The 15,233-nt window shown below is 43.1% G+C and overlaps 2 protein-coding genes across 2 annotated transcripts; both read right to left on the reverse strand.

Annotated features, from left to right (window-relative positions):
- Positions 1–1,229: 1,229 nt before the first annotated feature.
- LOC116570235 (interferon alpha-1/2-like) lies at positions 1,230–1,829 on the reverse strand. The gene has a single exon (XM_032307004.1). The coding sequence runs from the start codon at positions 1,791–1,793 to the stop codon at positions 1,230–1,232; it is 564 nt and encodes a 187-aa protein (XP_032162895.1). The 5' UTR covers positions 1,794–1,829.
- Positions 1,830–14,555: 12,726 nt separating this feature from the next.
- Positions 14,556–15,168, reverse strand: LOC116570224 (interferon alpha-1/2-like). Its single transcript, XM_032306994.1, has one exon. It carries the CDS (start codon positions 15,117–15,119, stop codon positions 14,556–14,558), a length of 564 nt encoding a protein of 187 aa, XP_032162885.1. The 5' UTR covers positions 15,120–15,168.
- Positions 15,169–15,233: the final 65 nt, after the last annotated feature.

Consider the following 15,233-nt stretch of genomic DNA (forward strand, 5'->3'; position numbering starts at 1 on the left):
CCCTTTGCTATGATGCAATTCCTTGAAGCGTTTCTCCGCTTTGAAATAGACTCTTAACCAATATTCGCTCTTATGCTACTGCCTTAGGGCCATTCCACCTTTGTTTGCAGTGTGGCTCTTTTCTCCCTTAACCAGGGGAGGCTTGAGGCACCATTTCTCATTCTATGCTCTCTTCCCAGGCAACCGCTTCCTTCCCTGGGCTTTATGTGAATGGAATGGCTTGTAAATGGCAGGATCAAGGATCCATTTGTTTGTCTTATTTGTTTTGTTTTGTTTTGTTTTGTGTTTTTTAAAGATTTTATTGATTTATATGACACACAAAGAGACAGGGAGCACAAGCAGGGGGAGTGTGAGAGGGAGAAGCAGACTCCCAGCTGAACAGGGAGCTCGACACAGGGCTTGATCCCATGCCCCAGCATCATGACTGAAGCCTAAGGCAGACACTTAACCAACTCAACCACGGGTGCCCCTGAACAGTCCAATTGTAAAGAATATTCGTACTTGGGGGTCTACCAGTGCGATGTGGAACATATCCGGTGCTTTTCATTTTTTTCCTCACAGGTCTGCTTCCTTTTCTACTTACAGAATTCATATTATCCCTTCTTCTCACTCTTCCCTTTAACATAACTGATATTACTTCACTTCAATTATTATTCCAAGGTTAGTTTTTCTACAAAATCCAAGATACCAACGTAGCATTGGACTTGTGAAGTCTGCCTTTCCCGTGACGACAGCATGCAAAGTGACTTCCAGGAAGTCGATGCGATTACTTCTAATGTGAAAATGAAATCCCGAGTGAGAGAGTGGTACAATCCGTTCTTTCATCAGGGTGTAATCAGACTTGTTTCCTGCTTCAAAAAGAAACGCAAGACGTTTTCTATAGAAACATTTAATGAACAGAAAATAAAGAATTTAATATATGTAAAACATATACAATTCTCTTAACCACAAAGGGTAGGTACAACTAATATAATACAATAAAAAAATAACTTAAATCTTATAAATTGTGAAATAAATAGTGAAATAAATAGGCAGATCAGCATGGTCATCTGAAGACGACAGGTGTTTGTAACATTGACTTCAAGTTGCTTAATATACCTGAATACATGTGACAAATTGATTCAGTTCATGTCATGATGACAGCAGAAATGAGAGTCTTTGACACTACAGGACACATGGGAGTGTGATAGTATTCTTCAGAGAGAACCATTTCCATCTTAAAAGGGGTGTCACTTCCTGCTCCACAATCTCTTATGCATAGCTGTTGATGCATACAAGGGTTTCATGATCTCTGCTCGGACCATCTCCCAGGCACAAGGGCTGTATTGCTTCTCTTGCAGATAGAGGGAGATTCTCTGGAAGTAGTTCCTCAGGATGGAGTCCCCATTCACCAGGGGCGGCTCTCCCACCCCCGCCTCCTGCAGGGGACAGACTTCCAGGTGGCCCAGCTGCTCAGAAAGTCCTAAGCACAATTCCTCCAGGAGGGTCGTGTTCCAGGGAGCAGGTGAGGCCTCTGTGCAGAAGAGGTGGAAGGTCTTCTGGTTCGTCACATGGATGACAGAGAGGGCTTGAGCCTTCTGCAGCTGCTTGCCATCAAACACCTCCTGGGGGAAGCCAAAATCATTTGTGTAGTTGTCACAGGAGCTAGCAGACAGTCTCCTCATTTGTCGCAGGAGCATCAGGGTCCTCCAGTGCAGCAGGCCATGGTCCTGAGGCAGGTCACATCCCAGAGAGCCTAGGGAGTGGCAGCTGAGCACCACCAGGGCCACCAAGAAGGAGCAGGGCAGAGCCATTGGGGATCCTGTAGGTGCTGTTGGCCTGGCTGGGGCGGGCACGTCTGGGACCCGTGGCTCTAGCTTCTCTGAACATCTTGTCTTGTGCATGTGGCTTAAGTAGGGGACATAGGTGTTTTCAATTTCTGAATGTTTCCCTTCCTTTCTACTTCTCTTTTTGCTTTCCTTTCTACATTTTCTACTTGGGTTTGGAGCATGGGTTTTTCAACTATGTATTATTTTCTTTAAGTATTATCCTTGCCTCCAGAATCTTTTTGGATGTTTTTTAATGGAAATTTCCAAGAAAACTTAATAGCAGGGAGACACAGTATATATCATTATTTAATGTATTTTTTTCTGTGCTTCAAGATTAAAAAGAAAAGTATAACGTTTATCAAAATCGGGGTCCAGAATGACTAAAAATTTTAAGCTAATAGTTATATTTTAAAGCTATTGATGCTTATGTATATAAGTAAACTTGATGAGTGACTTATAATTTCTTTACATGTATACAGTGAAGTATATGGAGTACATATGCAAATTAACAATTTCTGAAAGGAAATAATGATTTCGGTGTACCTGAACATTTACAATCAATCCAGATTGCTAAATGCAAGTGCAAACTGAAATTATTTACTTAACATGTGTTTTTTAGTGCACTGAATTTGAATGTTGCCTCATAGGACAAAATCATTTTTTTAAGATTTTTATTTATTTGACAGAGAGAAAGATACAGAGAGAGTACAAGTAGAGCAGCAGGCAGACAGTGAGGGAGAAGCAGGCTCCCAACGAGCAGGGAGCCTGATGCAAGGCTCCATCCCAGCACCCTGGGATCATGACCTGAGCTGAAAGCGGCCGCAAAAATGAGCCTCCCAGGCACCACGACAACCTCATCTTTAACTTCACCTGCTACTACGTACTCTGGAAGGTATTGTCAAAATGTTTTTTCTGTTTAACACTAGATAGTTACTGAGGTGTTGAATGAGTTTTGTAGAGCTAAATCATAAAATTTAATGTATTTGTGTTTTCATTTCCAAAGCCTGCATCACAAGAGTCCTCAGACATCAGCAATGGCCACAAGACACCACTGGCAGCTCACCAGTAAGAAAGATGACCTGTCCAGGTAAGACTCTGAGACCCAGGAAATGATGAAGAGAAACTCCTCCAATCCTAAAGGATTCCTGTTATTCCTAGATTTCTCACACTGATCTTGAGGACAGTTTGTGTCCTCTAAGAATTCTGTGCCATTGTTCCTTATGTAATATCCACTAAAACCAGTGAACGACAACAAATAACACAGTTTTGTTAGAGCGCTCCAGGGCCTGGCAAGTGCCCCCAGCTGGAAGCCTGGTTCTTGTTTGGCAAGAGGAGGTGTCAAGGTTCTAATTCCAGATGATGGGATTTTCCCAGCAGCACCTCACTGACAAGGTAGTTAATCACCTCTACTAACCTCTTTCCTCTGCAGTGACTGAGTGTCCTCCACCTGGCTCTCCTGGACTCACTCCTGAAGACAGGCTGGCCATGTCCTGAGGACTCTAGATTCCCCTGATGTGCAGGGGCTGGTTTCCTTGTTAGGAAAGCACTTACTCCCCTAGATCCTTGCCCTTGCCTTTGCCCCTGGAGTGTTTGTGTCTGGGACCCTCTCAGTGCTCACCTACTCCTCTCCTGACCAGGTATGCAAGGTGTCAACAGCCCCCCAATGCTGAAGGTGAACGTTTGTTTTCTCCAAGTAGAGAGAAGGTCAATTATAATCCTTTCACCTTGAATAAGGGAATACATATATTGTGCCATCACAGCTCCTAATTTTCTTTTTTTTTTTATTGTTTTAAGGTAAGCTCCACCCACATTTTTTTTTTAAGATTTTATTTATTTGGCAGGCAGAGATAACAAGTAGGCAGAGAGGCAGGCAGAGAGAGAGGAAGGGAAGCAGGCTCCCTGCTGAGCAGAGAGCCTGATGCAAGACTCGATCCCAGGACATTGGGATTATGACCCGAGACAAAGGCAGAGGCTTTAACCCACTGAGCCACCCAGGCGCCCCTCACCCACATTTTTTTTAAAGTAAGCCCAACATAGGGTTCAAATCACAGTCTGACAACAAGCTCTGAAGTTAGAGTAAGAATCTTATCCCCAACCAACTGAGCCACCCAGGATCCCCCATGGTTCAGATTTTCCTGAAGGTAGGGAACACTTGTTACGTCGAAACTTTCTGAGCTCAGCACAGGGATTTCACTGACTGGGTCTCTCAGGAGAAACTTTCAGCACAGAAACTGATGACCTTCACTGGCTCATTCAGACTGTGTGTTTCCAGTCGGCAGCTTCATCTGGCCATCTGTCTGGTGCTCAGAATGGGGGGGCAGGTGAGGTCCAGGCTATGGTGTCAGGGACAAACCACCTTGTTGCCTTTCCTTATTCACGGTGTTGCATTTTCAACTTAAGTAACAACAGCAAAGAAAATTTGAATAACTTAATATTTCCACATGCTTTACTGGACATGCTCTCACTTGCTGGTCCTGATCATGTTCTACGTCATCACGAGGATCACATAGAAGGAAGGAAGAGGAGGGCCAAGGGGCTGCCTCGCGTTTCTCTTTCATTTTTAAGACATCAGTGTTTCTGTTTCTCATGTCACTTTCCTCGAAAGCAAAACGTGGCAGCTGTGTGTGGGGGAGGGGGGAAGACAACTGTTCTGTCTGAACGTGACAAAACTGAAAGAGTGGCCTGTCCGCTGAGAAAATGGCAGAGTGTACGTCAGCAAATTTGATGCAGCAACATTGGGATGAGCAGCTCCAGCAGACGGGGAGAATGAAGGCTGTACTGTTATTGCAAGTCAGGAAAGTGACTGCCTCGGCCAGAGGATCCCACAAGACCAACTCTTGATTCCCCATGAGGCCCTCAGCTCTACAAGAGGAGCCACCTCATTTTCCTTTTGTTCAATCCACATGTACTCGGCTCTGAGGAGAGATGAGAAGAGTCACACCAACCAGCTGACAAGAGATTGGCAACCAGGACTCAGCTTATCGCTCTCTCTGGAAGGAGACAGGATCCTCGCCCTGCCTGAGAGCTCTACCTACCTGTTAAGTCTCAGACCTGGAAAAGGTTGCCTGAGAAATCCAATATGAAGATGAGAGGAACTGAAAATCCTACATGATTCTGCTCTGTACCTGGATTAGAATAATGATGAGGATCTTTCAAATGACACCACTAAAGCTAACTGCAGTCTAACCCTTCTGAGATCCTTGAAAGCATTACCTCTGTCTTCTCATTAACCCCATTTGGATCCCGCTTATTTCTGCATCTGTTTGGAGAGAAAAAGAAACCTGGATTTAGAATGTTTCAGATCAAACCAATATCCAAGGTGGAACACAAAGGAGTTGTGAGATAATGGCTGGTCTGGAAGCAGCTGTTAAAACATGTGAGGAATAGAAATGGACAGAGGACTCAAGAACCAGGAGAGTCCATGGCATGAAGTCAGTCAGATGGAGAGGGTGAGGGATCAAGGACTCTAGATTGCACCGTAGATGCCAATGGCTTGTTGACTGCGGTTGTGTGTGGCAACAGGGGGTGTGGGAGGATGCAGGACTGACTTGAAGTTCCTAAGACAAGTTGTCAGGATCCCTTTTAAACACTCATGATAGTTGGGGGGGAGTCAAGATGGCAGAGAAGTAACAGGCTGAGATGACATCAGGTAGCAGGAGATCAGCTAGATAGTTTATCCAACCATTCCAAACAGCTACACTCTAACAGAAGATCGAAGAAGAACAGCAATTCTAGAAACAGAAAATCAACCACTTTCTGAAAGGTGGGACCTGTGGAGAAGTGAATTTAAAGTGATGGAAAGATAGATCGCAGGGGGATGATCTGGCTCCCTGCAAGCAGTGGATCAATGGAGCACAAAATCAGAACTTTTAAAATTCTGTTCCACGGAGGGACATCACTCCGGATCGTAAGCTGGGGTGAAGCCCAGGTGGGGATAGCATGGTCTCACAACCTGCGGGGTTCAAGAAGGGTTGGGGTTGTTTGAGCGTCACAGAGCTCCCAGGTATTAGAGCCAGGAAGCCGGTTACAGAGACTGAGCTGAGAAATGAGCTCTGAACTCGGAGTTACCTTCAGCTGTGATCTGCGGCATAGGCAGACCCGTTCTCTGTGAGCACGGACCCCACAAGATCCTGGGAGATCCCCGGAAGAACGCAGGGATCTCCTGGGTTTGGAGACTTCAGGCGGGGCTGTGTGCCAGAGTCGCTTGGTCACAGGCTGGGGGAGCTCAAAGCGGGGCTATAGGCCGGGGAGATGCAAATGATTGAGCACTTTTCTCCAAGGGTGCACTGAGGAGTAGTGCTCCGAACTCTCAGCTCCTCTGGGCCAGAGATTCAGAGGCCACCATTTTCATGCCATCCTCCAGAACTCTATGGAAAGTGTTCAGGGATCAAAAGCTCCAAAGGGGAACCCCAGCAGATTACTTAGCCCAGCCCCTGGTAAGGGCAGTGCAATTCCACCTTGGGCAAAGACACTTGAGAATCACTACAATAGGCCCCTCCCCCAGAAGATCAACAAGAAATTCAGCCAAGACTGAGTTCACTACCAAGAACAGCGGAATTCCAGAGGAGGAGCAAGCAAAGCATGGAATTCATGGCTTTCTCCCCATGATTCTTAGTCTTGTAAAGTTAATTAATTCTTTTGAATTTTATTTTATTCTTAAGCTAAAATTTTTTTAACCTTTACCCTTTCCTCTTTTAACTTTTAAACCTGTTTATCTCAACAATACCTTTCATTAAAAAAAAACTTTTTTGAACATTCATTATTATAGTCATATTTTATCCTTCATTGTATCTACCTTTATTGTTTGTATACACATACGGATTTTTCTTTTAAAAAATTTTGGGTTACAACTTCTTCTAATAGCTCAAAATATACCCTAAATCTAGCACAGGTCTTTGTTTTACTCTCCACCTGAGCAAAGTCTCTCCACTTATCTTTTCAACTCCTTTTTTAGAAATTCTTTTTAAAAAGTTTCATCTTTATAGTCATATTCCATACCTACATCATGTTTACTCTTTGTGTGTGTGTGTGTGTGTGTGTGTGTATTTTATTCATTCTTTAAAATTTTGGGAGATAGTGTCTTTTAAGAGACTAAAATACTTCCAACATTAAGTGGATGACTCTGTTCTAGTCTCCAATCTAATATATATACATATATTTTTCTTTATTTAATTTTTTTATCTGAACTCTTTGTACCCTATTTCTTACCCCCATGATTTGGGTTTCTTCTGATTTAGTTAGAGCACATTTTCCTGGGGTCCTTGTCACCCTTTTAGTATTTTATTCACTCCTTCATATATTCGTATCTGGATAAAAGTACAAAGTGGGAAAATGAACTGCAAAACAAAACAAAAACAAACAAACAAACAAGAGGCAGTACTGAAGGCTAGGGACCTAATCAATATGGACTTTCGTAATATGTCAGATCTAGAGTTCAGAATGATGATTGTCAAGGTGACAGCAGGCCTCAAAAAAGACATGGAAGATATTAGAGAAACCCCGTCTGCAAAAATAAAGGTCCTTTCTGAGAAATAAAAGAACTAAAATCTAACCAATTTGAAATCAAAAAAGCTATTAATGAGGTACAATAAAAACTAGAGGCTCTTACTGCTAGGATAAATGAGGCAGAGGAGAGAATTAGTGATATAGAAGACCAGATGACAGAGAAGAAAGAAGCTGAGGAAAAGAGAGACAAACAATGACTAGACCATTAGGGGAGAATTTGAGAGATAAGTGACACCATAAGACAAAACAACATTAGAATAATTGGGATTCCAGAAGAAGAAGAAAGAGAGAGGGGAGCAGAAGGTAAATTGGAGAGAAATATTGTAGAGAATTTCCCTAATATGGCAAAGGGAACAAGCATCAAAATCCCGGAGGCACAGAGAACTTCCCTCAAAATCAATAAGAATAGGTCCACACCCTGTCAGTTAATAGTAAAATTTACAAGTCTTAGTGACAAAAAGAAAATCCTGAAAGCAGCAAGGGACAGGAAGTCTGTAACATACAATGGTAAAAATATTAGATTGTCAACAGACTTATCCACAGAGACCTGGCAGGCCAGAAAGAACTGGTGTGATATATTCAGAGCACTCAAGGAGAAGAACATGCAGCCAAAAATACTATATCCAGCTAGGCTATCATTGAAAATCGAAGGAGAGATAAAAAAAAACTTCCAGGACGAACAAAAACAAAAACAATTTGTAAACACCAAAACAGTTCTACAGGAAATATTGAAGGGGGTCCTCTAAGCAAAGAGAGAGTCCAAAAGTAGTAGACCAGAAAGGAACAGAGACAATACACAGTAAGAGTCACCTTACAGGCAATACAGTGGCACTAAATGCATATCTCTCAATAGTTACCCTGAATGTAAATGAGCTAAATGCCCCAAGCAGAAGATACAGGGTATCAGAATGGATAAAAAATCAAAACCCATCAATATGCTGCCTACAAGAAACTCATTTGAGACCCAAAGACACCTCCAGATTTAAAGTGAGGGGGTGGAAAATAATTTACTATGCTAATAGACATCAAAAGAAAACTGAGGTGGCAATCCTTATATCAGATGAATTAGATTTCAAGACAAAGACTCTAATAAGAGATGAGGAAGGACACTATGCCATACTCAAAGGGTTTGTCCAACAAGATCTAACAATTGGATGTATCTATGCCCCTAACATGGGAGCAGCCAATTTTATAAATCAATAACAAAATCAAAGAAACACAGTGACAAGAATACAATAATAGTAGGGGACTTAACACTCAACACTCCCCTCACTGGACAGACCATCCAAGCAAAAGATAAACAAGGAAATAAAGGCCTTAAGTGACACACTGAAATGGAGGGACATAACAGATATATTCAGAACATTCCATCTCAAAGCAAAAAAAAACCCAAAAACACATTCTCTTCCAGTGCACATAGAACATTCTCCAGAATACATCACATCTTGGGTCCTAAATCAGGTCTCACCCAGTATCAAAAGATTGGGATCATTCCGTGCACACTTTCAAACCACAATGCTCTGAAGCTAGAACTCCATCAGAATGAAATTTGGAAAGAACCCAAATACATGGAGACTAAAGAGCATCCGTCTTAAGAATGAATGTGTCAACCGGGAAATTAAAGAAGAATTGAAAAAATTAATGGAAACAAATGATGATGAAAATACAATGGTTCAAAATCTGGGGGACACAGCAAAGGCAGTCCTGAGAGGAAAATATATAGCAATACAAACCTTTCTCAAGAAACAAGAAAGGTCTCACATACACGACCTAACCCTACACATAAAGGACCTGGAGAAAGAACAACAAGGAAAGCCTAATACAGCAGGAGAAGAGAAGTAATAAAGATCAGAGCAGAAATCAATGAAATAGACACCAAAAAAAAAAAAAAAAATTGAACAAATCGATGAAACCAGGAGCTGGTTCTTTGAAACAATGAATAAGATTGATAAACCCCTGGGCAGGACTGATCAAAAAGAAAACAAAAAGGAACCAAATAAATTAAATCATGAATGAAAGAGGAGAGACCACAACCAACATGAAAGAAATACAAACAATTATAAGAACATATTATGAGCAACTATACACCAGCAGATTTGACAATTTGACCATCTTCCAGATTTAACAATCTGGAAGAAATGGATACATTCCCAGAGACATATAAACTACCACAACGGAACCAGGAAGAAGGAGAAAACCTGAACAGACCTATAACCAATAATGAGATTGAAGCAGTCATCAAAAACTCTCCAAACAAACAAGAGCCCAGGGCCAGACGGCTTCCCAGGGGAATTCTAGAAACATTTAAAGAAGAACTCATTCCTATTCTCCTGAAACTGCTCCAAAAAATAGAAATGGAAGGAAAACTTCCAAACTCATTTTATGAGGCCAGCATTACCTTGATCCCAAAACCAGACAAGGATCCCATCAAAAAGAATTACAGACCAATATCCTTGATGAACACAGATGCGAAAATTCTCACCAAAACACTAGCCAATAGGATCCAACAGTACATTAAAAGAATGATTTTCCATGACCAAGTGGGATTTAATCCTGAGCTGCAAGGTTGGTTCAACATCCTCAAATCAATCGATGTGATACAATACATTATGTGATACATTACTAAAAGAAAGAACAAGAACCATATGATACTCCCAATAGATGCTGAAAAAGCATTGGACAAAGTAAAGCATCCTTTCCTGTTCAAAATTCTTCAAAGTGTAGGGATAGAGGGTACATACCTCAATATCATCAAAGCCATCTAATGAAAAACCCACCACAAATATCATTCACAGTGGAGAAAAATGGAGAGTTTTTCCAGTAAGTTCAGGGAACACGGCAGGGATGTCCATTACCACCACTGCTATTGAACATAGTAGTAGAAGTCCTAGCCTCAGCAATCAGAAAACAAAAAGAAATTAAAGGCATCCAAACTGGCAAAGAAGAAATCAAACTATCACTCTTTGCAGATGAGATGACACTATATGTGGAAAACCCAAAAGACACCAGTCCAAATCTGCTAGAATTTGTATAGAAATTCAGTAATGTGTCAACGCACAGAAATCACTTGCATTTCTTTACACCAAAACAAGACAGAAGAAAGAGAAAGTAAGGAATCAACCCCGTTTACAATTGCTCCCAAAACCACAAGATACCTAGGAATATACTTAATCAAAGAGGCAAAGAATTCATATTGAATCCTATAAAGTACTCATGAAAGAAACTGAGGAAGACACAAGGAAATGGAGAAATGTTCCACGCTCATGGATTGGAAGAACAAATATTGTGAAAATTTCTACGCTACCTAAAGCAATTGACACATTTGATGCAATCCCTATCAAAAGCCCATCCATTTTTTTTTTCAAAGAAATGGAACAAAGAATCTTACAATTTAAATGGAACCAGAAAAGACCTCGAATAGCCAGAGGAACACTGAAAAAGAAAGCCAAAGTGGGTGGCATCACAATTACAGACTTCAAAAGACATTAGATTTTTCTGCCAGTGAGATCTATGTTTGCGGCTGGCACTAGACTGACCCTCCTTCTTCAAACACATTGCAGGCTGCTGTCCTGTCAGGGTCACCCGTGGTGGGGACACTACCATGGGCCACATCTGCCTAGAAGAACTCTGTGCTCCCAGCGTCCACTTGAAGCGTCTCAGTCTGGGGAAGGACCCAGAGAGACAGTTGACTCGATGCTGCCCTACTGTCCTACTGTTCCACCTCCTGAGGATAAGTCACTAAACCAGTGGACACTTCCCCATTTCCACTCTCCTTCCAGGTTCCCACACTGCTGCTGACTTCCAACACTTTCAAGTTTCCAGAGTCAGCTGTGGTTTTCTGAGCAAAGGGGTGTCCTACTCCTCGTGTAACGAGAACTTAGGCAGTGCTCCAACACAGGCACAGTTGAGCTCTGGGATTCTTTGCTGAGGGGCCCTGGAATTAGCATGTTTCTGTGTGGGACCAGACATCTGGGGGCCTTGAGCTCCACAGCACAGGAATCAGCTGACAGGGAGGGTGAGGGAGGGCAAGTGGGCACTCTGGTTCCTGAAGCTGCTAAACCTTTTGCTGTGTGTGGCCAGTAGTGCAGGGTGATGTCTCCCAGCCTGACCGTGGGCACCCAACCCTGAGGCCTGCCTCCTCTACCTCCCCTGGCAGACTGAAGACCAATGCCTGGGGATGGAAAGTTGGTTGGGCTTGGGGCGCCTGGCTGGCTCAGTCCTTTAAGCATCAGCCTTGAGCTCAGGTCATCATCTCGTGGTCCTAGGATTGAGTCCTACATTAGGCCATCTGCTTAGTGCGGAGTGCTCCATCTGACCAACCCCCCTCCCAGGCTCTGCCTCTCTGTCTCTCTCAAATAAAGAAATAAAATCTTTAAAAAAATGTTGTCAGGGATGTTCATTCCCCTCGCCCCTGCATTTGGCCTTTGCTGCTTCGTTCTGCAACACTTTCCAGTATTTAATAATCAATAACACTGGATTGAAATCAACTATGGCGATAGGGATTTTCAGGACAAGACTTATTCTTTGTCATAGAGTAAGGAAATGGGTTTATGACAGCATTAAAATCTCTGGGTGTCCACAAGTAGGCTTTTTGTAGCTGGAAGGGACATCCTCAGAAAGGGGTCCCATTTTGGTCACCACCCTTGTCACATTTGGCCACCAGGGGGCGGCCTCCCAAAGAGGGAGCTGCACTAGGCCACCCTTCAACCTGTTCTGCTTTCTGTTTCCTTTCAGCCACAGCTGCTATTCCATCACATTGGATGGAAAATGGAAGCAAAGCCTCTCCAGCAGGTGGCTCTGCAAAACCTAGAGATTTCAATGCATTTTTGCTTTCTACTTGCTTTCTTGTGCTGCTCCTAGGAAAACCTTTAAGCTGAGATGACAGAAAGCTGTTGTGTGAACAGGCTGAGAGGTCAAGAGAGTGAATGCCAAGGGAGCTGTGGGTACTTCTGCCTTGGCAAGGAAGGTAACTGTTAGGACAGGGGAGTGTGTTCTGGAATGAGAATGGGGTGGTGGGTAAAGGGTAGGGTGGGTGCCAGAACTTAAGGAAATAGCATGTTCTTCTGCACTTCCACTACATATTTATTCTCAACTCTCAGATGTTTGCAGAAGGCACTGGTGAAAAATAAAAACCCTTCTTGGCAATGGGGGATGAATGGGTCAGCCTTCTCGAGAATTCACAACAGAATTCCAGTTTGGGAGGCTGCCTCCTTTGCAAGTCAGGTACTGCAGTGTAGGCCACACTCTTCCCAAGAATTTTGTAGGAGGAGACGAACAATATTCTCATATATAGCTGTCAGAATTAAGATAAGACCATCGCTACCATATTTAGCCATTCCGTACAGAAGATGCACTGCTAGGTGCCTTTCAGTGCATGAGTTCAGTGAATATTCATGCTATTTTGTCAAAATTGTTAAACCTGCTTTTACTCCTGAATTATGCACAACTCACTATTGCTCCACGGATTTCCATGATTCATGTATTTTCAGCTGATTGGACCAATGATTTTTCATTGCTCTAAATATTAGGAGAGAGAATGCTTAACCGGGCTTCCCACCTTTATTTTTGAAGAAAGTCTGTCACTGTTTATGTGCATGAGAATCTCATGAAGTGGATATCCACCAAACATTGTGGTATTCTGAACGGGAGGAAATACAAGCAGCGAGCAACAGAGAAGAATTCTTACCACATCAAACTCTCTAAAAAACAGCAATGGGGTATTATGCTGCTGTAGGAAACAGTGTCACAAGGAGGACGTAGGGAACCTAATAATTAAGCTGATAATTCTGGGAAACATGATTTTATCTGTAGTAATAGATAATTTGATGAAGGATTGAATGAGTTATCCATTCCTGCCAAGTGAATTCTTAAAGCCAAGAGGCTCACTGATGTGCAAGGAAGTAAGAACAAAGACAGGATAAACCACCATCAGTAGTTCAGTCATGAAAAAATAAATACAACATTAAACATATTAACATGATTTGCAGAACATCGAATCCATGAAATCACTCAGGAAAAAAGAAATGACATAAAAGGGCAAACCATGCCCAGAATAACGAACCCCATTATTCCCAGATCCCACGGAATATTCTTCTCCAAGTCGGACGCACTCTTATTCATGCTCCCACCCGCTCCAGGGTGGTCTCTGCTTATGCATTCCACCAAATCGACTCTCAGGAAGGTCAGCAAAGGCTTCTGTGTTTCTGACATCGCAGGTAGTTTCAATCCACATCTTCCAGGAATCTGCTGATGGTCTTTGAAGCACATTTACTTCCTTGAAGACACTCACCAGCATCCTCCCTTATCCCTGTGCTGTATGGCCAAGAGTGCACTGTCTCCTTTGTGGCTCTTCTCTCCTGTTCCTTCAATGGTTGAAGAGCCTCAGAATCAAGTTTTGTCTGTTTCTCATAGGACACGGTCTCCCTGCGTGACCACCTCTGTTTCTGGCTTTGCCTGCTAGATGTGGACCTCAGCCGTGGCCTTTCGTGTCAACTGCCAGCTCACCTGCCCCCGACACCGGACATAGGTGTCTCCATGTCTGCCAGTGACCTGTCAAGGGGTCCACAGATTTTCTGTGTGCACTTCCTGTGTGCTTCTACCTCTCTGCTCAGGCAGCAGGTGAGAGAAGTCACTTCCTTTCCTTCTTCATTAAAACACTAAGTAGGGGGATTGTTTTTAGATCCCATCCCTACAGCAACCATATATATATATATCCCTACAGCCAAAGATGTAGACATCAGGATCTGTATTTATTATGTCCTGTAGCCTAAGGTCAACATGCAAGTTGTCTTAGAGAAAGTCAGTTGTCATTTCCAACGTTAATGCAGTATGACGGTAAATGCATTCTGCTGTCCAATTTCCAACAGAGTTACACAATCAGAGTGGTGTGACTCTTTGAAAACCCTTTTGTCCTTAAAGTTCCATAAAGAAAAAATGATAAACTGATTACATATTATAAATATATTTTATTATATTCTGTTATGTAAAGGTGCACATCATGTTATATGAAAACTGAATCCTATCAATATTTACATAAATAAATATTTAAATAGATAAATAGACATGAGCAAGGTCATCTGTAAGCAACTACTGCTTGTAGAGTTGACATGTTCTGAAAACACGTGACAAATTGCCTGTGTTCATGTCTTCACGACAGCAGAAATGTGAATCTCTGACACGCCAGAACTCCAGAATGTGTGATGTTATCAGTCAGAAGGAATCATTTCCATGTTGAAAGGGGTATCACTTCCCGATCCTTAGTCTCTTATGTAAGGCTACTGATGCATACAAGGGTTTCATGATCTCTGCTCGGACCATCTCCCAGGCACAAGGGCTGTATTGCTTCTCTTGCAGATAGAGGGAGATTCTCTGGAAGTAGTTCCTCAGGATGGAGTCCCCATTCACCAGGGGCGGCTCTCCCACCCCTGCCTCCAGCAGAGGACAGGCTTCCAGGCGATCCAGCTGCTCAGAAAGTCCCGAGCACAATTCCTCCAGAAGGGTCGTGTTCCAGGGAGCAGGTGAGGCCTCTGTGCAGAAGAGGTGGAAGGTCTTCTGGTTCGTCACATGGACAACAGAGAGGGCGTGAGCCTTCTGTAGAGCCTTGCTGTCAAAAACCTCCTGGGGGAAGCCAAAGTTGTTTGTGTACCTTTCACAGGAGCTAGCAGACAGTCTCCTCATTTGTCGCAGGAGCATCAAGGCCCTCCAGTGCAGCAGGCCGTGGTCCTGAGGCAGGTCACATCCCAGAGAGCCTAGGGAGTGGCAGCTGAGCACCACCAGGGCCACCAAGAAGGAGCAGGATAGGGCCATCAGGGATCCTACCGATGCTGTTGGCCTGGCTGGGGTGGGCACGTCTGGGAACCGTGGCTCTAGGTCCTCTGAACATCTTCTCCTGTGCGTGTAACTTAAGTAGGGGACATAGGA

This window comes from Mustela erminea, chromosome 12, assembly GCF_009829155.1.
Source record: "Mustela erminea isolate mMusErm1 chromosome 12, mMusErm1.Pri, whole genome shotgun sequence".
Classification (NCBI taxonomy): domain Eukaryota; kingdom Metazoa; phylum Chordata; class Mammalia; order Carnivora; family Mustelidae; genus Mustela; species Mustela erminea.

Bases quoted from the DNA above. Each gene is read 5' to 3' on its own strand.
- LOC116570235 (XM_032307004.1), bottom strand. From the start codon at position 1,793: ATGGCTCTGCCCTGCTCCTTCTTGGTGGCCCTGGTGGTGCTCAGCTGC.
- LOC116570224 (XM_032306994.1), bottom strand. From the start codon at position 15,119: ATGGCCCTATCCTGCTCCTTCTTGGTGGCCCTGGTGGTGCTCAGCTGC.